A 24,421-nucleotide genomic window follows, 5' to 3' on the forward strand; every position below is an offset into this window, starting at 1 on the left:
TATATAGTCTGCTACTTCCATTTTAACTTGTGTGTTTCTGTTTTTCACAGGCACATCATGATGGAGATGACGGCACAGTGAACTATGAACATGATGGCAAACCATCAGACTTCACTGATCAACAACCTCCATGCTAACATCAACTCTCCAGACAGGCCACTGCTTTAAACATTTACAGCATTACTGCTCATAAAAAAACAGAAATACTGATTTCATTCTGAGGTTTTAAAGGAGAGGATTCTGTTAATGTACTCATGTAAAATATAAAGTTGATATTGTAAGTTTAATGAGCCTGCTAAGATCGTTTTGTCTTTCACTTCACCACGAGGAAAAATAAACTGCCTTTTAACTTGTGATAAACTTACAATGAGCTCTTTTATCACACTGTTTGCAGAGTAACTCATTTGAATTAACTTTCATTTGTACCCCAATCCGGGGACAAGCCGGCATTACTGCGGTGGCGTCTCCCTACAACATCTGTGCGTTTGAATGCAAGCTGTTCAAAGAAGCAAACAATTTTCTGTGTTTACCGCTACTTTCTGCGTAACTTAACTTCTTACAACGATGTAAAGGACGTTGGAGAGAACCTGTGGAGTCCTCGGCTGTTCTGACAGTCGAGACAAACTTTTTCTTGCATTTTGTCAACAACACATTCAAACTGTGCCCCTCCTCCTGGGCTCTTCGTCACCAGAAGCTCACTCTCACTCTCTCGTGCGAGGACACGCCCACCCCGCCGAGCTAACAACGCCGGTTACCTTTGCGCTAGCATGCTAGCCGCCAGTTAGCTTGTCCGACCCGGTTTGAGGCACCTACCTGTCCAACAGAAAGAAGGCCAACCCTGCATCGCTCTTTCGCCATGTTCGCCGGTCTGAATGGGGCCCAGTTGCTAATTTGAACCACTCCCACGCTCACCTATACGCTGTGATTGGCTCAGGGAACCACGACAGCGCCCCTCCTGAAAAGGACCAAGATATTCTTCAGAAGTTAATTGAGAATATTATAATTATTCTATTATTACTACAGTAATTTTGGCCCCCTCAGAATGACCTGTAGGTGCATTTTGTTGTTCGTCAGGTGATTAATGAAATGATCGCGTGTATAACGTTCCTCTACTAGCTACTAAACTTTATGCAAATTAATATGTGATGACGTCACCAATATGCAAATAGGCATATGACGTCTGGCGACTTCTAGAGACTTCTGGAGCTAGTCCTAGCTACTTTGGCGGATGGTTTCTTTTTCTTTTTTGGGCATTTTTATACCTTTTAATTTAGAGAGAGGACAGTGGATGGTGGCAGAGATGGGGGAGGAGAGAGTGGGGATGACACGCGGCAGGGGGCAGAGGGCGGGAGTTGAACCTGGGGCCGCTGCATAGAAGACAATATCCTCTGTAGATTTAACCACTGAGCTAAACCGGCGCCCCGGTGGATGGTTTCTTCATCATGTTATCAGGCTGTTGTTGTAACTGATGTCTAATATGTAAAATCTAAATAATGTAAAGATCACCTGATTAAGGTACCTTCATTAGTAATGAGAGTGTGTCTTTAATCCGACTAACTATGCTACCGTCACAGTGGGCAGGCAGCAGCGGACACGGAGTGGCCACCGCGGTGATGGCGGCTCCACAAGATGGCAGCACGCACAAATCGGTTGCCGCATTAGATTATTGTGTTTTGCTTAAATGCTTTTCAGTCTTCTCTTCATTATATCTGATCACAGTGTTATCTACCACTTCACTCTAAAGTGTGTTTTATGAATCATTCATGTACTAACAGTGTTAATATTCTTAAGTTTGAACATCCTGCCTTTACTGTTGGTGTTATCACCTCCCTCCTCTAGTAGTACATCCTCCCTCTGCTGGTTAGATACTGTTACGGACTAGGCAAGTCTAGAGTTGAGTGTGTGACCTTGCCCTAACCTGGAGCGTGCAACAAAGAGGAGAAGAGGAAACGGGGGAGACGCTGGACGTGGGTTTCAACTGAGTGGAGAAACAACTACTTGGTCAGCTCACCTCCAAGTCTATTAGCAGCTCCTAGCGGAAGCCTCCCCAGCATCCCCAAAAGAAAAAAGAAGTAACAATGCTGGTCTATGTCCAACTTTATGAGTGGGAGGTGAGTAGCTGCCGTCGTCCCGTAGACTGCCTCAACTCAATAGTTGGTGTCTCACGTGTGGACTCTCTTTTACATCTGAGCCTGAGACTTCAGGACATCACCATGACGTCCTATCAATACAGCATTACCAACCACCTCATTGTTTCTCAATGAAAACCAGTCCAAAGTAAGGAAAAGGAAAGACGGAAATGATCACTCCTAACAATACGTCACAAAGAACTGATGAACAATAGCAGCAGGTAAAGTCAGTGAAGTCAAAACATCAATGTTTTGAATGTTTTCTAAAGTGACCTAAAACCTTCAAAGGGTTAAAGTGGTTTCATCAGAGCTCTGTGAGAATGTGGGTACAACATCAGCAGAAACACTTCCTGTTCAGTTCTCAGAAACAACCAACAGACCTCTGACCACTAAAATACCATCTTAGACACTTTCCTCAGTCCTCTTCTTCTTTCTTCAGAACAGGAGTGTTTTTCTTGCTGTTTACAGGAAGTGACATACTAACCACAGGAAGTAGAAGCTGCATCTCTCTAAAATAGCACCACTGCAAGAACTCAGACAGTTGGAGCGTGACAACAGAAGAAGAAAGTCTCATGATGTCTGAGTTCCAATGGATCCAAACTTCTGTATTTCTTATAGCGCTGCTTCAGTTTCCAGGTAAGAATAGATTTATCACATTTATAAATTTATTTCTAATTACAAAAAACATTTGCATCAATTTTGTTGAAGGTACTTTGTTATTTACAATAAAGCTAAGACAACTAAAGGACTGTCCTGTTTTTACCACTTTGAGTTCAACTTTTAGAGATAACTGTTTTCAATACAGGTACAAATCATACAATTTAGTAATGCTAAGCTAAGCAGGTTGTATCATGATTTCCTGCTGCTCACTGTGATGAAATTATCAAGATACATTATACATACATTATGTGATTAGTTTGTAGCAGTCACGTTGGAACTATTTTCTGGGAGGGGCTGCTGTGTTAAATGCATCGCTCTGGTGCACTTTGAGAGCAAAATGAAGAGCCTAAACTGTACTCACTCTCGCTATCCGATCAACTGTATGCACACACTGTCACGCACGTCTCACACTCGACAAGTCGATGGAGGTGTTAGGTAATAATGAGTGGGACAGAACATGATAAATGCCTGTAAGCGCTGAAAACAAATATATATATATATATATATATGTTTGACTTCCTCGAATGCATCAGATCGATCCGACCTCCGTTCAACAGATAAGCATTTTAAAAGTTTTCTCCTCCTCTTGAGGACAGACCTGACAAAGCTTGAATTTTTACTTCTTACAAATCTGCATCATGATGTTGAAATGTCGTCAAAGGTAAGACCCGTTAATAACAAGTACATCACAAGAAAACGGTTTCTCTTTCTGTAACAATGCAGCACGCGGAAAAGGAAATCTTGACGGGAAGTCGATTATCACTCGCCTGGCACGTTCGCCCCAGAGGCTATGGCTGCTTCTCATGTCTCTTAAATTGCTTCCTTCACTTGCGTCTGAGTCCTTCCCACCAGAGATGCATGGAGAGACACGAGGAGAGAGGAGACGAGGTTTTATCTGATGACTGTACATATAGATGGACGACACGTCTCCATCTGCTCTCATTGTACGAAAGTGATGCCAAAATAGCCCCTGTGATAGTCGCTGCCATCTTGCGATGGTGATGTCATTTGGAGCCAGAGTCTGCGCAGTAGAGATCGGCAGGTGGCGCCACCGTAGCCGCTTCCGCTCACCAAAACACACACTTAACTTACTGAAAAAACAGCAAGGATCCCGCCATCGACGTGTTTAAGAGCAGAACAGCTTCTCTGTGTTGGTCTGAGGTTAATGTTCACAGGTATGGAAACTTCAATGACTGTAGTGATTGTTTTAGTTATGTTTCTACTCGCGGATCGTCCTCTACAGATCTGCAGCAGGAACCGTATTTGTCAACAGAGCCGTCAATCATCATTTTAACAGCATCAAATAACTAATTAAAATAAACTTGTCCGAAAAATGAACACTTGGACATAAATCAGCATGATAAGAACTAACTATAATGACAGAAACCATGTTTGAGAAAAATGTATTTGACGTGTATTTTGATTTTATAGTTTGACTCATGTTCCATCTGTTAACATGGAGGAGGCGGGCTTTATGACCTGTACTGCAGCCAGTCAGCAGTTTGTGTCCTTTCACAATAAAAGAGCATTTTTATCAAAACAGGAAATGAAGCCACATAGGCAAGGCAACATAAAAACATCATAAAGCTAAAACTTAACTGGTTACTTACCTCCTCTTTTAGAGAGTCTGAGTGAACGTGGATCTGAAATCAAAGTTTATCCGTCTTCTTTGATTGTGTATCAATTAATGTATGAAGTAGTGAATTCATGTTACTAAGTTAAATATAAAAAACAAGATACTTGATCATTTCTGAATTATGAGCAATACGATATAATGATACATTAAAATTAAGGATTCATTATAAGTTTATAATTTGTACCCTTATTGTGGAGAGTTAAGTAATAATTGTCACACTAACTACAAACATAAAACATTTTCTCATTTTGGTTAATTTTTCGTCATTTTCTCAACAGCTTCAGCTCAAATACAACCTCTCTACTTCGCTGTCAGAGGTGGAGATAAAGTCACTTTGCCGTGTGAACATGTGATCGACGGTCGGCAGAACTGTGACAGTATCTTATGGCTCTTTAGTGACTGGAGAAACACAGCAGCAGTAGAGCTGGTTGAACAAGGACAGATTGGTGAAAACGCTGGAGCTAAATCAAACAGACTGAGTGTTACATCGGACTGTTCTCTGGTGATGAAGAAGGTCAAACAGGAGGATGTTGGTGGTTACTTCTGCAGACAACACGGCAGAGACACTCAGATTTATCTCTCTGTTGTTACCAGTGAGTACTTACATCCTCCTTTTTTCAGCTCAAACTGTATTAACACTATACTGAAACAAAAGTGATGACATTCATTTTCCTCTTGTTGTCTCTCTCACAATACGCTTATCTCACCAGTTACTGAGCAGAAGGACACTCATAATGTGAAACTCCACTGCACTGTGAGGACACCTGGAGACTGTACATACACAGTGAAGTGGCTGTTTGAGGGTAGAGAGGTGGATGAACACAACCAAAATGTACAAACATCACAGTCTGACTCTCACTGCTACGCCTACATCCTGAATCCTGATATTCGAGCATCAAGTTATAACGTATTGAAGTGTGAAGTGACGGACAGTTTTACTGGAGAAGTTAAGCATTTTGCCTTCAACTCTCAATCTACAGGTGAGAACATGAGCTCAACACAATGCAATTTTAGAAAACACATTCAGACATTTTGAGGTTTGGAGTTCCGTATTTTGACCGTCCCCATGTTGGTTTTCTGGAGCCAGACGTGACCATATATGGACAAGTGGGTGGAGCTAGAGAGGAGCAAGAAGTTGGCCTAGTTATCAAAGCTGTGCCTGTGGCTAATTCTTAAGATGGTGAATAAGCTAGTTAACCATTGTGTTTCCCACTGAATAAGATTCTGCTTGTGGTGGTAAGTGACCGGAGTTGTGTATTTATTAGACTTAGTAGAGCTTACAAGCGTAGTAAACTCGCTCACGTCTCCAGGGGAACTAACCAGGTAACTTAAAATAACAGGTTTTCTCATCACTATGACCCGCCTTCTTCGCTAAGGTGACATGTAGCTAATAGTTTGCAGCATCCACCTGTCACTCAAATCCATCCAATTTTAACATGGGGTCTAATGTAGATTGACTCACTTTTGGAGCCCGCCTCAAGTGGTCACTCGAGGAACTGCAGTTTTTGGTAATTATGCAATTGTTTGTTTTTCAACCCGAGAGATAGCCGCTCGAGTATTCACTGGGTGGCCATTTTTATTTGACCACATTCTTAGGGGAGGCAGCTGTAAAAAATTCCATCTTCTGTGTACCTGGCTGCGAGCCCTATAAATGTAAAGAATCTGACAAATCTGTTGGGAAATCCTACAATAGTATACAATACAATACAATAATACATACAACCTGAATGTGATTTGTGAGGAAAATGGTCGTCGTGGGGACAAGCAGCAAGGAAAGACTGGTTATGGCGCTAAACAGTTATTGCAGGAGTACACTACAAACTCTTAAGGACTTTTTATGCCCTTTTTCAATTAAGTATTTGCATTTTTTACGTTTTGAAACATGACTGGGCGATTATTAGTGCAGTGCGCGCAAACCTGGCAACCTACAGGACGCAGCAGAGGCAATGCTGGAGGCAGCAAACATGGAGGCCGCTGTCTTTTAAATGATTTAAACGTGGAAACTTGGGTAGATAATCAGAATTTTATATGACTTGTCTTGTGACCTACTCAAGCACAGTAACGACTCGACTTGACTTGCTTGATTCTCACCACAGTGACTTAGGACTTGCTTATGACTTGCACATGTGTGACTTAACCCTCAAATTCCACAGGATCCGTCTGCGGCGCGTTCCGTGTGCGCCGCGACCTCCGGAGTTGATCGCGCTCATTCAAGTCAATGATCGTGATTCCACAGCACGCGCTGGGTCTATTTTTGACGGAGGCCGCTTCAAGCACGCGTCAAGCTCAACAGAGCAGATCTTTCCAAACAGGAAGTCAGACAGAAAACGGCACACAGCATCCAGTCATTTCAAAATAAAACACCAAGTACAGACCGGTACAGACTCCCGTTTTTTTCCGTTTTTATAACAACACACTGAAATCTTGAAAAAAGAACACTTTTAATGAAGTCGTGTACTCAGCCATGGTAGAAGCACAAATATCACGGAATGATCTCCAAATGAGCAGATAACCAACCTCGGAGGTGCAAACTGAACTGTTGTTTTTGTGTTGCCCTGTTTAACGTTGATGTTATCGTGCGATTTCGCAATTTTCCCGCAATCTTGTGATCTCGCGAATCCAGCTGGGTCAGCGCTCCGCTGCGCTGTGGATCAGACACGCTTCCTGTGGGCGAGGGCTCGCGCCGTCTGACAGACCAGAACCGCGGCATACATTGAACACGCGGACATGGATCCTGGGGGATCCAGGCGTTACTCCTGTCAGTACCCGATCCGTCCCGGCTGCCCGATCTGTTCTGCGCATGCGCATACTCATTCCTGCCCGATTTGTACCTCACGTGTGAACGTTTGACGGCAGCAAGTCTTTTTTTATAACTTTATTAACAACACAATATTAGACAAATACACTACACTGCAATACAAATAACAGCACGTGCCCGTTATTAGCCAACATAAAAGCACAGAAAAGTTGCACAACTGCTTGTTTTATTAACATAGATTGTTAAAAGAACTCTGTGTCATACATACTAATTAGCTAATTTGACAGCCAACCCAATGACACAACTCTCTAATCTAATGTTACACGCCAATTTGACCGCCAACACACGAACACAACTCTCTCGAGTCAAGCGATGCATGTGTGGAACAAAACAGGTTGAATTCTGCGCATGCGCTGACTTTTGCACATGGGCAGAACGGATCGGGCAGCTGGGACGGATCGGGTACTGACAACTCCCACCTCTGCAGCTGGGTGATGGAAAACGCGTCACTAACTGGGCGCCACTTGTGTTTTTCCGCACAAGTCGCCACAGACACCCAGTCTGTAATACTGCAAATACAAAGGCTTTCATCAGTGGGCCATAGGCTCAGTCACCATTGTGTTACCTCATTCGGCGATAGATAGAGACTTAACAGACATTTATTTACATGAAACATTTTTGAGACGATCACTTGAAGGATCATTTTCAGGATTTATTGCTGTAAAAGCCTTGTTGTCCAGAAGAGGGCGTAGTAGGTTAACTTATAGCACAATACCCCAACATTACACAGCTGCATGAAATGGCAATGAGCTCAATATGTGACTATATCCTGTCAGACACTTTAGTGGGCCTGTGTTGGGGTGTAGTTAAAGACGTAGTTTTTAATCTGCAGTCATTTATTCTTTATGTCCTGGTATGAAAGTCATAAAAGCAAACTAAGGGAAAGTGACACAACGCTCATCCTGACTGAGTCACTTGTGAGGAACTGAAGAAACCCACAAATGGTTACATTTCCCCTGGTGTTAGTTCCAGATAATCGAGGTCGCTAACAACAGATAAGAGAAGGACGAATGTAAAAGCAGATGTGATCAGCCTGCATAAAAACAACAAGTGAAATGTCTTTAAAAAAGAAGTGTGACGGAAACAATGAGGATGTGACTCTTTACTCATTAGAGGAAGTAGATAACACTTTTCTCTCAAAGATGCTCCAGTTTAGAGAGTTATGAGAGGAGAGACAGCGAGGCACGATGGTTCAATTCAGACGGATTAAAATGTCTTTATTTATGATACTGGTGCTTCTATTTAGAGGTAAGGATTCATATAACATGTATATGAATAACAAAAGCTCATTTATTGATGTCATTAATGTTACTTGTGACATAACAGTAGTCTATTTGTTTCCTCACCAGGCAAATGATGAGTTTAGTGAACACTTGGAAACTAAAATGAGGCATATTTGCAAACTTTTTCTGACTCTAAATGTATCCTAAAATACTACTACAGATATTTTTGTGTCTTAAATTTTCTGTGTCATCTTACCAGCAGGAACCGGAGACCTTGTCCTGCACTCCACTGTCAGAGAGGGAGATGATGTCACTCTGTCTTGTGAAAATGTGATAAAAGATCAGCAGAATTGTGACAGTACAACCTGGAAGTACAGTAAAGAAAGAAACATAGGACTAGTAGAGCTGGTTCGAGTTGGGCAGATCATTCAAAATGCCACAGCTAAATCAGACAGACTGAGTGTTGCAGAGAACTGTTCTCTGGTTATAAAGAAGGTCACAGAGGAGGATGTTGGTCGTTATGACTGTCAACAGTTCACATCTGGAAAACAACAAGGTCAAAATGCTCTGGTTTATCTGTCTGTTCTTACCAGTGAGTATTTATATCATCATGTTTCATCTCAAACTGTGTTTTTAAAAACATAAACTAAATCATTACATTCATTATGATTATTTATTTATTAATTATGAAGAGGTAATTTTTACTCTTGTTGTCTCTCTCTCAATATTTCCATCTTCACCAGTGACTGAACAGAAGAATGGTGATCATGTGACATTAAATTGCTCTGTGAAGACACAAAATCGATGTAGAGACAAAATGAAGTGGCTGTATGACGGTGAAGATGTGAAAGATTTTGGCCAAGGTGTGAGGAGTTATCAGTCTACCTGCAACACCTCTGTGACCTTCCTGAAGTTTCTCTTAATTAACAAAAACAGAAGTAAATTGGAGTGTGAAGTGACTGTCGATAACAAAGTGCAGCTGTTTCCCTTCAGACTTTCCCCCTCAGGTAAACTTTAAACTGACTTAAGATATTTCCTTATTTTGTACAGAATTGAAATGCAATATTTCAACTACAGATATTTGTTGAGTTGTGTTTATCTGTTCAGGTGAGGACAAAAAACAAACAACAACAAGAGCAACAATTCATTCAACAAAAACAACTAAGAACAGCGAAACAGGACTAAAAACGACAAGTGATGATTCTTCTAATTTAAAAGGTAGAGACTCAATATTTTTATGTATCTTTTGGGGCTAAATCCACGAAAAAGACTTGAAGTCAACAGATCTTTTAGAAAACTAAGACTGCAAACATAGAATTGGGCCCCACAAGCTGTTTGTTGGAGCGAGTGGCACCCTCAGGGGTGCCAAAAACTGCAGTTCCTCGAGTGGCCACTTTAGACTGGATCTAAAAGCGAATCAATGCCCATTAGACCCCATGTTAAAATGTCTATGATTGAATATATTTTTTATATAAATCACCTGTTTAAATTATTTAAGGAGTTTAAATTATGCCCAGTTAGGGGCCTGGTTGTGTTGAGCGGTCCAGCTAGCAGACTGAGGTGTCACCTCAGCCTATTCAGTCACTGAACTTAACCTCTCAGCTGTGTTTGTGTCGGGTTGTTCGAGCCTTTAGGGGATTTTTTCACGCAAACGTCGGACAAATAACGGGGACATATGAGTATATCGTATCCCACTCTGTGTCTCTGCATTATGATGTTTAACCTTCCTAGTTTGCGTTGCTTCTTTCATAAAAGGTTGAATGTTTTGAAAATTACAGGGAAGACAAACATACCTCTTAGAAAGAGACGAAAAGGCTGCAGAACTTTGTCAACCCACAACCATAAAGAACTTAGTAAAAACAACAGGATTTGTGACAGATCAACAATCTGCAACCAAAACAGTCAACAAATATTTTCATTTTCTTTCCAGATTTGTGGTGGGTGTTCGTCATCGTGGCTGTGGTGGTTTTAATCGCTGTTTTGATAATCGTAGTGAAAGTCATCAGAAGGAAGAGACCTAAAGGTGAGAGCACAGGTGAAACTTTTACCATCAAGTAGCTTTGATAAAACCTTTCTTTGGAAGCTAAAATCGACCTTTTTTGTGTCTTTTCAGGAAACAAAGCGCAGAGTAATAACGACGTTGTGAGTTCATGAACTGCTTCACTTCACTTTTAGATTTTAAAGATGAGAAAATAGGAGCTAAACACTTTTTGAATGTGTTGTTGCTGCAGACGCACAAAGCTCATTTTTGCTCTGCTTATTCAAACATGGTTAATAAATGAATTTTAGTGAACTCCTCTCTGATGAAATGTCAACAAAATGAACATACCAGGCTTCACAGAGACAGAATGTGTGCTCGTAAATTGAATTTATGAACAGGAATGAAGGTGTAGGTTTTAAGATGTTGATCTCAATAAAACTACATTTTCCCAAAACTATAGTATGTTTACACATAAAGTGCACAGGATTTTGTTGTATTGGACCAAACGACAGTCTGTGCATTCATTGAAATGTAACCAGACTGTATGTATCTGCAGGGGCTGACCTCTGACCCTGCAGGGACTCAATATGCTGCAGGAACCAGTCAGGACACGGTGAGATAACGAAGCTACACCTACCACTCCTTTTATTTGTGATTTGAAATACAGGTATTTTCTACAGTCTTATTTATGGGAGCAGTTTATTTTACAAAACATACACCAGGACATAAACAGCTTCATTTCCTCTGCCTTATTCAGATTTTATTTAAGACCTAACTACATCTTAGGAGACGTACAGTGTATCCACCAGAGTGATGAGAAGAATATCAGAGACAGAGTAGAGAGAAATTAAAACAAAAATCAATGAGGTTTGGTCACATAAGTCAACATTACAAGGTCATTCTTTGGTCTGTAAGGGCCTTACATGCTTGGCCTACATGATCCTCAGTTTAGTGAATACATATATTTGAAGAAGCAGAAAAAAGTCATCCTTTGCATCACTTAAATGTGATTTACTTTGTTGGTATCACTAAATAACTGTACTTACTGTGTTGTGGGAGGTTCCGGAAGTAACCGGCACATTTTGGGTGTTTTTTACAGGCTAATAACAAAGTCTGAATATTCTAAGAATAAAGTGGTGAATAGCGGAGCGTGTTCAGTCTTCAGAGTGTGAGAAAGATTAAAAGGGAAGTTGGTTGATGCAACCACAGCAGGTAATTGTCACACAGTGGGTTAAAAAAAGACAGAGAGGTGTGAGTTCAAACCCTGACTAAAAAACTACTACACATCATTCAAATCGAGAGGCACATAACACACTTTGTACAAGTACTAGAAATACAACTCCTACTGTGATATCAAGCACCAGAAGGTATAAATCTACATCATAGTGAGCAGCCATTTTTTTTGTCTTCTCTGTGCAGGCTGATCCTGAAGATGGTGTTTCCTACGCCTCCATCAGCTACTCCCGGAAGGGCAATGGTAAAGCTCAGGTAAGCTGTCTATAGCTTGGTTATACCTGTGATGATAGCAACTGTATGGTAATGTTGCTTTGGGTTATTTTATGTCTTTCATGCTTTCAGTGTGTGCTTTGTAATTTATATTCGGCTCTTTCCTGCCAGGTTCAGAGTAAAAACGAAGATGAGGAAGTGACCTACACGACTGTGAAAGCTCCCTCTGTTGATCCCCACAGCCTCTACGCTACCATCAACCATCCATCAAGCTGAACACTTCGCTAATCTGTTGTTTATTATGAGCATTTGCTCGATGGATTAATGTAAATAGCCTCTTATTCAGAAGGTAGCAGGTTAGCTGGTGGCACACTGTATAAATAGGAAGTAAAACTCATTTATAGAAGTAGTTGCTTAAAGCGCCAATGAGTTGACTGTAATATGGCACATAATTGCTTAACTTCCTGTTATGCACGTTATTGTGCTCAGGGATTGTCATACTAATATGTTACAGATTTCTTAAAATGTTATGTTTTTTAATTATATTTTTTGTGTTTACTTTTACCTGTCTTTTTTATATACAACAATGTTATCATGCATTTTTTTCTCAGTTGTACCTGGTTGTAAACTATGCAAAGAAAACTGATAGGAGCGCTGATGTGACACAGTTTAATAAAACAACTCAATGACTGCAAACTGTGACAATCCAAAAGTAACTTTGAATGATATCATTATAAAGAAGTTAAAAGAAGGAACTTTTGCAACAAAAGAATTAATTTCTATGAAAAGGTGACACCTTACTGATCACAGGATAGACGTCATCAATTCCGTCTAAGGAGCAGCTTGTGTAGATATTTAAAAGTTTGCAAAAAAAAAAAGAGGAAGAGCAACAGAGATACAATATGGTGTAATTCAGGCGGAGTAGAATTATGCTTTTAAATTGATGGTGATCATGGTTTTGACCACTTCCTGAATGTCCTCTGGGAATTTTTGGGCTTTGGCACAAGAAGGATCAAACGTGCAAAACTTAGTTATGGTCATTTAAATTAATTATGTCACTCTAGTGCCACCTATTAGGAAAGTGCTACAGAGTAATTTTCCTCAGAGATGTGTGAGTGCCAGTCATGTCAATTTCGATAAATTTGGCAATAGAGGAAAAAGTATTCACAACCTAAAATTGCAAAACCAGAAAGTTAAATGCTGTGTTCGAAATGTAGTACTATACCAGCAGTAGGTACTCATTTGGCCAATATGTAGTATGTAGTATGCAAACAAAAGCAAAATGTGCAGTATGCCAAAAATACCCGGATGACGTACTGATTTGGAGAAAATCTCCAGTATGCATCAGACCAGTCTGCCTCGCCTACTGTATCCCACAATGCAAAGCGCTGGAACGTCACAGCAGCAGTTGAAATGACAGACAGCAGCAGCATTCCAGCAGAAGGGGGCGCTATTGCTAAAGAAGCAGAGGTTATTGTTTACTTCTGCCTGGCGTAGCATTCTGGAAAATGAATTTGAAAAGCTCCTCCATACTACAGACTAGCGCCGTACACAGTATGCAGTATATAGCATGTAGTATGTAGCACGGCATTTCGAACACAGCCAAAGATTACATTTTGAAGATTTTAGTTTCAGTAATTACTGGAGCACACTTCCCAATTTAGCAGGACGTCCACAGTGGGCTCCAGTTGTAATGGTTGTAACTCTTGATTTTCCTGGCTTACGATCGCTTTCATTTGAGCGTCAAATCTGTTTCTTTTTCTTTGGATTTTCACTTCTTGTTGAAGTTGTATCTGTAGTCATCGATCCTTTTCTTGTGTGTTCAGACATAGTAGATTACTGTTTACTCGCAACACTTGCAGAGACCGGAAAAGCAGCCGCCTAGCTCCGCCTACCCTCTCTGGCCGACCAACCACTGCTGGCTGATGGAAAACGCGTCACTAACTGGGCGCCGCTTGTGACTTTTTCTGCAAATGTCGCCACAGACAGCCGGTCTGTAATACATTCAAATTTGAGATTATGCCTTTAAAAAACATTACAATAAGTTACATTACATTTAAAACTCTTGATTAAAGTAAATTATTTTATACTAACTATTTAGGCAGCAAATATGTTCTTACTTATGCCACTATTGGAATGTTTTGCTGAATTAACATGTAAGTAGCATTTTTATCGTGCTTGTGGTGATGCTAAATATACCCATTTTACACACTGTATGGTGTTTTATTTTATTGTATATCAGTGCCTTGTATTTTGTAAGCTTATTTCAGGCCTTTGAAATATTTATCTGCAAAACAGCCTAACAAATAACCATAGAAAGTATAAATATATTTATCACGCGGAAACAGGACCTTTAATTTGAAAGACAGTTTCTCGAACCGGAAGTGCCTGTTTCCTGACCCAGAATTGGTTTCCGTTGGTGTGATGTTGGAAGGATTGTGGATTTGGTGCTAAAATTTCCTTCACAGTGGATCCATTACTACGACTATATTTTTTTAAAGATCTTTATTCAACTGTCGGAGTGAATGAGAGCTGCTCGGTGAGTTTTAAACGTAGAATAAACGGTGGAAAGTAAACGTAACGTTTAGCGGGCTGTTAGCTAACGTTTGCTCAGGTGTCAAATGTCCGCGAGACCAGCGGCTGTAAACAAGAAAGCTTAACATCTTAGCTACTTCACGCTATCATATTCTCCTTTAGGGTATTTTTAACCTGCTATTTGCGTTGTTTACTGAAACATGAATAAAGGAGACATAAAATGTATTTTTGACGTTTATATTTTAACGCTTGCCGTTATATTCTAGTCGGCATTCTAGTTAGCTAGCATGTAGCATTAAGCTAGTTGTGTGCTGTGAGCTGCCTCTGGTATTCGCCAATGTCTGCTGTGTTTACCTCTGTGTCAGATGTGACTCGGAAAGCCGTCGACCATGAGTAACAGCCACCCTCTGCGTCCCCTGGCCTCCGTGTCTGAGATCGACCACATCCACCTGCTGTCGGAGCAGCTGGGAGCTCTGGTGCTCGGCGAGGAGTACAGCGATGTCACCTTCATCGTGGAGGGGAAGCGCTTCCCGGCGCACCGGGTCATCCTGGCAGCTCGCTGTCACTACTTCAGGTAAATGTCTAAACACATGGTTTCTGTCACTAGTTCCAGATATTTCCTTAGTCCAGGCTATAATTTTGTATAGTCTTGTGTCCAACTACAATTTGACAACTTTTCCAAACAGAATTTTTTTTTGTGCACAAGCGTCTTCAGTGACATTTTTTGTCAAAGGTGTGTTTTTTGTATCCTGTCCTTAACTTTTATGTTGCACATGGAGCTGCTGTGATGCAAAATAAATTGCAGACTTGGTCTGACAATAAAGTATTTATATGTTTAGCACTGAATGTGATTTACACAATCTACACACATTTCCAGGTGTTGTTGCTAGTAATATTGTTATAATATATTTATGCTGGCAGCTAACTGAGACTGTCCAAATCTTAACATCTTTCAGAGCAGGTTAGAATTTCCGTGAAGAAAGTTAGGGAGAAAACTTTTGTCTACTGAAAAAAACATTGACACTTGAATTTCTCTCCCCCTCAGGGCCTTGCTTTATGGTGGAATGAAAGAATCCCAGCCCCAGGCCGAGGTGTGTTTAGAGGAGACGCGGGCCGAAGCCTTCTCAATGCTGCTACACTACCTGTACACGGGCCGAGCCAGCCTCAGCTCAGCCCGGGAAGAGGTGCTGCTGGACTTCCTTGGCTTGGCTCATCGCTATGGCCTCCAACCACTGGAAGACTCCACATCCGAGTTCCTCCGCACCATCCTGCACACCAACAATGTTTGCCTGGTTTTTGATGTGGCCAGTCTGTACTCTCTGAGTGCGCTCAGTGCAGCCTGCTGTGCCTATATGGACAGACATGCACCAGAAGTGTTGAATTCTGACGGCTTCCTCATGCTCTCCAAGGTAAGAGGTTACAGCCAGAATACAGTACGGTGTCTGAAGATCTTACATCTGGTTAATTCTTACTTTAACTTGAACTATAATTTCTCCATGTGTTATGTTTGCTGTCTAACATTAACTTAAGAGTGTTATCTTGGGGCGCTGGTTTAGCTCAGTTGGTAGAGCAGGCACTCCATGTATAGAGGCTACAGTCCTCGACGCACAGATTACAGGCTTGACTCCCGGTCTGCCGAGCATTTGGTGCATGTCATCCAGAGTTTAGAGTAAACACAAAGCCTGGGATTGAAGAGATTGAATTGAACTTTCTTCATTTTAAGGTATTTTTAAAGTTTTATTAAACATAATTTACAATATAACATGACTTAATGTCATTTATAGAAATAATCCTTGTTGGTGCAACCCAGCCTGAATGCTTTAAAATGTGACTTTAACCGTAGTTTGATGAACATATCTGTGTTTGCAGACTGCCCTGCTGACGGTGGTCAGACGGGACTCGTTTGCTGCCACTGAGAAGGAAATCTTTCAGGCTTTGAGTCGTTGGTGCCGGCAGCACGTAGAGGGGACCGACACTCAGGAAGTGATGGCAGCAGTGCGGCTGCCGCTCATGACTCTGACAGAGATGCTGAACGTGGTGAGACCATCCGGCTTGCTGAGCCCAGACGACCTGCTGGACGCTATCAAGACCCGGTCTGAGAGCCGCAACATGGACCTGAACTACCGGGGCATGCTCAGTAAGTGCTCTCACTCCTCCATCTGATTGCTATTATTTTTACTGTTATGAATCAGATCAAATAAAAAATGTAACATAATCATTTAGTAGTCATAGTGTTTTTCATATAATAAATGCTATATACATTTCTTCCCCCCTGGTTCAGTCCCAGAGGAGAACATTGCCACCATGAAGTACGGAGCTCAGGTGGTAAAAGGGGAGCTGAAGTCAGCGCTGCTGGACGGAGACACCCAGAACTACGACCTGGACCACGGCTTCTCCAGACACCCAATCGAGGAGGACGGTCGGGCCGGGATCCAGGTCAAGCTGGGCCAGTCGTCCATCATCAACCACGTCCGCCTGCTGCTGTGGGACAGAGACAGCCGGTAAGAAGAGGCTTGTCTCCGTCTGCTAAAACATATTTAGAATTTTAATTTTGCTGGTTGCAACTGGAGTCTGAGCAATATGGGATTTAAAAAAGGGGTTAAACTACTACTACTTGTCCTGTTATTAAAATGATATCCTTGTTTATTTAAGGTCTTACTCCTACTACATCGAGGTATCGATGGACGAGCTGGATTGGGTTCGTGTTGTGGACCATTCAAAGTACCTGTGCCGCTCCTGGCAGAGTCTGTACTTCACACCACGAGTTTGCAGGTAAACTTAACTAAACTTTTTGCTCCTGGTTTATTTGCAGTAAAACCTTGCTAATGTGGAAAACATGACTTTACATTTCTTTGCATTTTAACCATGCTTACTTACAAAAATACACCAGGGCTGGTACATAAGAGACACCTGTACCTACTAGAAGTTCAGCATCTGTTGGTGGTTTGTAATCTTGCCAGGCTGGAGAGTTAGGTGTCAGAGCGAGTCGAAAAAAAATCTGATTCCAACTCTTTAATTTCTGCCAGGCATGAAGGGGTTGTTTCTGCTCTTTGCCATAAATTGCCTTAACATGATGTACATGGCACTTACAGGGTGATCTGTGGCTGTTTGTAGTTGTTTTGGTTTATATTCTCAGTGTTTACAAACCCCATAGATGTTTTCTTGGCAGAGGACAAAGAACAATATTCCAACTCCAAAGAGCTGTATGAAAAGAAAATTCTCATGCAATTTGACCCTTACACAATATGCTTATACACACTCAGTAACCAATTTACTAGCTATGTCTATATGTTAAACTAATGCAGGCTCGTACAGCAGCCCTGCGACAAATGTTGCAATGATGTTGTTGGATTTGTTTAATAGACGTGTTGATTCAACTCTAGGATTTGAATTAACACCTCAATAAAACCACTTCTGATTCTATTATTTTGTCCAGTCCATTAATATCAATATAGACAGGCTAAATAAAAGTAAACAAGCACCCTTCCTGTATCATTTTATTGACAAAGTTTGCCTTTTTGTGGTAAAAACACCTTGTTGATGTTCAAAAAGTAATTTTTAAAAATATAAAATATTGTTTTTCCCTGTAGAGAAAATGTCATGGGTGAGAAAAAAAGTATGTAGTAGTGAGTAAGATACATTTTCAATAAAAATAACAGACAATTAAAGCAAACCATATATATTCAAAACATAGTATAAAAACCCTAAGGAGCTCAACTCAGCTTAGCAAACAGCCTCTACCTCTGCATTTGAACAAGATGAGACCTTGACGTCAGTTTTTTTTCTTCGGTTTAAACTTTTGATTGTGGTCGTTGGTGTTCCTGATCACTCAGATCTGATGCTGCTGTTTGTGTCTCAGGTACGTTCGCATCGTGGGAACACACAACACCGTCAACAAGGTCTTCCACCTGGTGGCCTTTGAATGCATGTTCACCCACCACTCATTTACACTGGAGAGCGGACTTCTGGGTAAGCTGCAGGAAAAAAAGTCTTTTTACCGTTTCATAATGTATGAAGTGTTCCTAATTAGTTAACTTTACATTTAATGTTATAGATTTAAAACATTCCAGTTACAGCATCCGTCTATTGTTTAATCTATGCTTTTCTCTGGGTGATTTTTAAATGTGTGTAATTTATCTTGTAAATGCATTCAGCTTCCTAACAAAAGATCATAACAAAACCCGTCTATAACCCTGCATCCACTGTCCGCAGTGCCCAGTGAGAATGTGGCGACCATCGCATCATGTGCCAGTGTCATCGAGGGTGTTAGTCGCAGCAGAAATGCCTTGCTCAACGGTGACACACGCAACTACGACTGGGACTCCGGCTACACCTGCCATCAGCTGGGGTCCGGGGCCATCGTCATCCAGCTGGCTCAGCCCTACTCCATTAGTTCGTTGAGGTACATCCGCCCATATCATTGACTCTGAGTATGGTACAAAGAATGATCTGTGAAAACCAGATATCTCAACATCTGCTGAAGTAATTCTCCAGTCAGGATTAGTGAACCAAACACTAATTCTTTCCTTTACCCAGCTGATGTGCAGTATTATCTGCCACCTTTAATAAGAGTAAAATTAAGCTTTAATTCATTTTATTTGTCCAGCTGGAGTTGAAAACATTTCAAAATCATGTGTACATTAAATTACTTTCAATAATGCTGCTTAGGACAACATTCAGGCATTGATATCTTGCATAAAGTGATCATGAAAACAGTTTTAGGACAGTGAAGTTCAAACTTAGTAAATGGTGTTCGTTGTTCCTTCACTTCCTCCACCTGTTCAGGCTTCTGCTGTGGGACTGTGACGAACGCTCCTACAGTTATTACATTGAAGTCTCCACCAACCAGCAGCAGTGGACGAAGGTGGTCGACCGCACCAGGGTGGCATGTCGGTGAGTCTCCAGTCTCTTCCGTCACTTCCTGTAACACATGGGATAATATTATCATACCGCTGCCTTCTACAATCGAAGGATGGGAGGACGACCTTAAAAAGTAGCCTTAGATAACGTACACTAGCATATGTATCTACTCCATTGATAGGGCTGGGTATCGATATGGATTTCTCAATTCGTTTCGATTTCAGATCCGATCCGATTTGGTATCAGTTTGGTTTGGGGTATTTCAATTACAATATCAGTGCACCTCTAACCTGGTGCATTATCAAAATGTTGAATGTTTACAACAAGAATTGACCCCAAATAAGTCACATCGTGTACTTTTTATTGAACATGACCAACACACAGCAGTCTGAACTTGAACTTTTTGTCCAGTTTCAGATTTTCAGTCTGAACATCTGGATCGTGGTTTTGATGAAATGAACTGGGCTTCAACTTGCGTGAGATTTGGCCACGAGAGCGTGAAGAACAAAGCCACATGAGAGTTATAGGGAAAGGCATACTGTATAACAACATGCCGAAAATACAAAACGCGGCGAAAGCTGACACTTACAGAGTGTAACATAAACATCAGTGCAAACTTACTTACTAACTTACATATTCATGGACACACACACGATAAAAAGAGTCCATCAGCGATCACTGATGTCTCCGTAGTAGCTGCAGTAAACAAGTCCGGGCATGTCTCCCTCACTGCTGTGTTTCAAGGGGATGCTGCGTTCAGGAGCGCTCAGAAATGTGAGTGATCAGACATGTTACATATTTTTTAAGATTGATCTCTGGATTTATGAATCGATATTGGGTCATTCAAATGAGATTCGATTCAAACTGGAAAAATATTTTTAAACCCAGCCCTATTCATTGATGCCATAGAACGGTGAAGCTATGAACAATCTGAAAAGCTCTGCCAAGCAGTACTTCCACAGCAACAAGGTCGGTCGCGTTTTGTTAAAGGAGGTGGGACATGACCTCATGTATCTCAAAGCAGACATAGAGCCTACCCTAAACTGTGGATGGTAAAAATGTTGTCTTCTGATTTATTACTGTAATGACAGTAAAATGATTTGATGTAAATGCTGAGTGTATTTTATAATGGACAATGTAGGATGCAGGTTTTCCTCCGTCTGCTTTTTGTCGCTGAAATGAAATGAGCACCCAAGTTTTCGGTTGTCTCTTGAAGTTCAGGTTATCCAGCCACTTTCTTTTGGCTTCCTCATGTGACGATAGGCGATGGAAACTGTACCACTGGTCACAGGAACAATCCCTTTTTGTGCTGTGTTCAAAACACACAGAATGTTTTGTCCTGATGTTTTTTACCTCCTTTTTCTTACAGGTCGTGGCAGACTTTGAAGTTTGATAAGCAGCCTGCTTCCTTTGTTCGTATTGTCGGGACTCACAACACAGCTAATGAGGTGAAATCACACTTTACTATGTTCAATGAACTTGTTCCTGTTTCAACACAAAATGATAAGTTTGTTGCCAAATCTGTGTTAAATGTGTTGGTTCTTTTGATGATGTTTTAGTGCAGACATTTGCTCTGTATTTCTGCAGACTTTGTATGAGGGAATAACAAACAGTTCACCGTGTTGTGACGTTAAACAGGAGGTTACCAGGGAAAGACCTAAAGCGTAAACAAACAGTAAACAAACATGGAAAGACTGGAATATGGATATGAAATTAAATAGAAACAGTACATTAACAAGGATTTAAGATGAAGGGTATGCAATGCTTTATTACCCACCTAGTTTATTCATCAGCTATTCCTTTTAATTTTGGCTTAATGATGCTGTTGAGACACAAATGAGTACACTCAATATTTCCCTCTTGTCTGCTCTGTAAGGCAGTCAGTCCCTTAGGTGCCTTGGTGGTGAAAAAGGTTAAAAAAGGGAAACTAGAACCAATACGAAATGTTCTGCATTAGATTATGTGAAGTCTCAAAGTGCTGTACCGTTTCTATTTATACCATTTAGAGCCCTTGCAGCCTCTTGCACTCAGGCACTTAAAAGGTGATTCCAATTAAGCCTGTGAGGGTTCAGGACTTAGGCTCTAGGGGGGCACTGAGATTAGGCCTTAGTGTTTGACTCATCTCTCTCTCTGCGGTCTCTTTAGGTGTTCCACTGCGTTCACTTCGAGTGTCCGGCCCAGCTGGACACAGAGGTCAACGAAGGCAGCCCGGGCCTGGACTCCTCCGACTCTGGGTCTACTACCCAGCAGCCGCGACCCCAACGACCTTCGCGCACGCACAGCCTGCTGCCCTCCCAGCCCTCCTCCTCCTCCTCATCGTCCTCTCAGTCCCATCTTTAAGAGCCTCCCTCGCTCCCTCTCTTATTGGAAGGTGTTGAGAGGAAGGGAGACCTCTGCCATTTTTGCACAGCCTTCATCATCCAGACTGCACTGCTACAACGCTGCTAAAGGCGTCTCATTGTCATAACTCATGGTCCGTCTGTCATAAGTGCAACATTAGAGACTGGTGTATCTGTAGCAGCAGCATTTAGGGCTCCAGTCTTCCCAGTTTTGAAACAGAAAGTTGGGTATTACATCCACTGAATCATACATTTTTGTGAAGGTACTTTTTTAGCTACTAAGACTCCGGGTTTTTCCTTAAAGAATACATCAAAGTGGAATCTTCTCCAAAGATGAGGCACACAAACACTGAACTGTGGTAATACTGTACCACCAAAGAGCGGTAAGACCAGGATGGGTGGGGGGAGGGGGGGTTACTATCCGAATTTTACGAGTTAATATTTCCAAAAGAGACGGATTTTATCCTTAAACGAGCTATTTTTTTAAGAAACTGTCTTAAAAAACGACTACTCACTTTTCATACCATCGAGCTAACAGAGTAGCGGTCAGATATTTTTCAAAGTTTGGAATCGAATTCTTCAAATGTTTGCCAAAGCTGTGGAGCTCACGCATCCTGTGGCGTTTGTATGCAACTCGCACTTAATCCAGTTATGCATTTGCATATGAAGTACTAGCTGTTGAGTATTTGTTGACTGGCTTTCACACCCGAAAACCAAAATCAGTGGTCCTTATCAGGTGTGACTTTTTGATAGTTAAAATTCATACCTCAAGAAAGCTACTTTAATCTACACTTTGATTGAATTAGGTGTCTTAATTTAGCATTTTAAGCACTTGAATAGCTTAGCACAAGTGATTTGGGAAATTAATTAGATTGTGAAATAAAATTGAGGCTGAGGGGCTCGGACCAAATTACGTATGCACTCGGGGCTGCAGGGAAGAAAGTTTATATAGTAGATACACAAGAGCAGCTGCTATTGGCACTTTATTTTACTCAAGTACTCTGAAATAAAGGTTGCAGCTTGGGTCTTCTGACTGAAGTACAGTACTGAAGTGCTGGAAAAATTTCTGTTTTTTATGTTAAATTAATTGCAACACATCCTTGCTCTTGGTTTGGGTTTGATCTGTCTTTTGTGTGTGTTTTTGGAGGTTTGTTTTTAAGTTAAGCTATCAGTGCTGTGGTTCCTGTTTGTTCCTTTGTGTCCTGATGTTGCACTTTTGCGTTGTTTGTCTTGAAAATCTCCTTTATTTCAAACCTTTTATTTGATGTTAAGTATCCTGAAATACCTAACTACCCCAGGTGACCCACTGATGTTGCTATAAGCCTTCTTTTGTCATCCCCATCGACATTGATTACATTAGATTAGTTAGATAGTTGGATAAAGTCTTCCTTAATAACTAACCAGAGAATTGAAATAGGGCTTTAGTTGGGTTACATTGTAATGTAGAGAAGACACTCCCCATCCCCCATCCACCTTTATAAATGTGTATAGTTTTACTTAATATATATAGTTTTGACCATTGACGTGTGATTGCATTTCACTGCCTCTTGTTCAATACATTGCCTGTCAAAAATGTGATTATGGAAACAACCGACATTGTTTATTAATGTTCATTGCTGTGAGGGGTCACACCCGTTCTGCTTGCCTGAATCGCTGCTGTGAAACACAGTGGAGGTCTTTGATACAAGCAATACAGTGATGTCTATCTTCTCTTTTGTCTGAGAGCTTCTGTTACAGACCAGCAGTGGTGATTGATCAGTCAACATCAATTCATCATGATCCAGGCACTGATGCCCTTGTAGCTCTTTGAGAATTCTGGTGTGCAATGCTGCCTGAGGAGCTGTTTTATTGTTCTAAAACATTTTAAAACGCCTCGCTTTGAAGTTCAAATAGGCATTTTTATCTGTACAGAAAGCAAGCGGTTTCAACCAGAACAGTGAGACAGAAAAACAATCAGAAGCGGAGAGGTGATGGAGTACAAAACCATCCGTTTGACTACACTGATCATAGGCAGAATTGTTGACCAAACTTTTAAGGTAGTCTAGGTTCATAATGTGGTGTCTCTGTAGTTTGTTTAACTGCATATTTGTTTGTTAATACTGTATCCTCTGCTAAAACTACAGTTTATAAAGAAAAAGCCAGGCCCTTAAGGCATCACCTGCAGTATTACTTAATCTAGTTTTAAAGCCTTTATTATTTCTTTTTAAGTGGGCTTACATGACATATTTCTAAATTAATTTGATCATAAATCTGCTCTTGATATTTTAGCATTAAAAATGGGTCCGTTAACATCTCTTAAACATGTTTCCCGTAGTGACTAAAAATGCTCCACTAAACTTTTTCTCTTCTGAGAAAAAACCCCCCATAAACCCATTTTACAGCAGCAAAAAACACTGGTTATTAGCTAATCAAACAGATATATCCATCAAGAGCTGGCGGAGACCAAATACGAGTCAAAAGGAGAGTCACTATCGGGCCTTCGTTCGATGGGTTGCCTGAAACGTGGCTGCTCTGTCTGCCTTATGTGTAACTAGGCAACGCATTTCTGACATGATTAAAAAATCAGCTTTTTAAATGTATAAAATGTCTAGGTTGTAATAACAGATTGCTTTGCTATGTAAAATATCCATCAATGCTTGTTAAATCAAGCTAGAAGTTCTTTAAATTTATACACAATACAAAGAGATTTGGGTAGTGAAGGGGTTTAGTTGTTGGCCAGATGCTGTTAAATACCTTTAAAATCAGAATTTGGTGAATTCCAATGAAAAAAAGACACTTTTAACCCACAAACTGG

The 24,421-nt window shown here is 41.0% G+C and overlaps 2 protein-coding genes across 4 annotated transcripts; both read left to right on the plus strand.

Annotated features, from left to right (window-relative positions):
• The first annotated feature begins 1,826 nt into the window (after positions 1 to 1,826).
• Positions 1,827 to 12,644, plus strand: LOC138584971 (uncharacterized). Of its 3 annotated transcripts, XM_069657176.1 has the most exons (12): positions 1,827 to 2,350; positions 2,598 to 2,765; positions 4,704 to 5,018; positions 5,136 to 5,405; positions 8,726 to 9,058; positions 9,210 to 9,473; positions 9,574 to 9,684; positions 10,397 to 10,489; positions 10,580 to 10,608; positions 11,004 to 11,060; positions 11,867 to 11,935; positions 12,065 to 12,644. In XM_069657176.1, the coding sequence occupies exons 2-12, from the start codon at positions 2,702 to 2,704 to the stop codon at positions 12,167 to 12,169; spliced, it is 1,710 nt and encodes a 569-aa protein (XP_069513277.1). In that variant the 5' UTR covers positions 1,827 to 2,350; positions 2,598 to 2,701; the 3' UTR covers positions 12,170 to 12,644. The 3 variants fall into 3 exon arrangements, with proteins under 3 accessions (XP_069513277.1, XP_069513276.1, XP_069513278.1); XM_069657175.1 differs by lacking the exon at positions 1,827 to 2,350 and having other exon boundaries at positions 2,462 to 2,765; XM_069657177.1 differs by lacking the exon at positions 1,827 to 2,350 and having other exon boundaries at positions 2,462 to 2,765; positions 8,729 to 9,058.
• A 1,670-nt stretch (positions 12,645 to 14,314) lies between these two features.
• On the plus strand, positions 14,315 to 23,337 carry btbd9 (BTB (POZ) domain containing 9). Its single transcript, XM_069655392.1, has 11 exons — positions 14,315 to 14,432; positions 14,794 to 15,002; positions 15,474 to 15,837; positions 16,298 to 16,565; positions 16,710 to 16,929; positions 17,081 to 17,200; positions 18,288 to 18,397; positions 18,641 to 18,830; positions 19,214 to 19,321; positions 20,658 to 20,736; positions 21,434 to 23,337. The coding sequence occupies exons 2-11, from the start codon at positions 14,818 to 14,820 to the stop codon at positions 21,626 to 21,628; spliced, it is 1,839 nt and encodes a 612-aa protein (XP_069511493.1). The 5' UTR covers positions 14,315 to 14,432; positions 14,794 to 14,817; the 3' UTR covers positions 21,629 to 23,337.
• The last annotated feature ends 1,084 nt before the right edge of the window (positions 23,338 to 24,421 follow it).

The sequence above is a fragment of the Semicossyphus pulcher genome, unplaced genomic scaffold (genome assembly GCF_022749685.1).
Source record: "Semicossyphus pulcher isolate SPU_LCO1_2020_fin unplaced genomic scaffold, fSemPul1.0.p SCAF_11, whole genome shotgun sequence".
In the NCBI taxonomy this organism is placed as follows: Eukaryota; Metazoa; Chordata; class Actinopteri; order Labriformes; family Labridae; genus Semicossyphus; species Semicossyphus pulcher.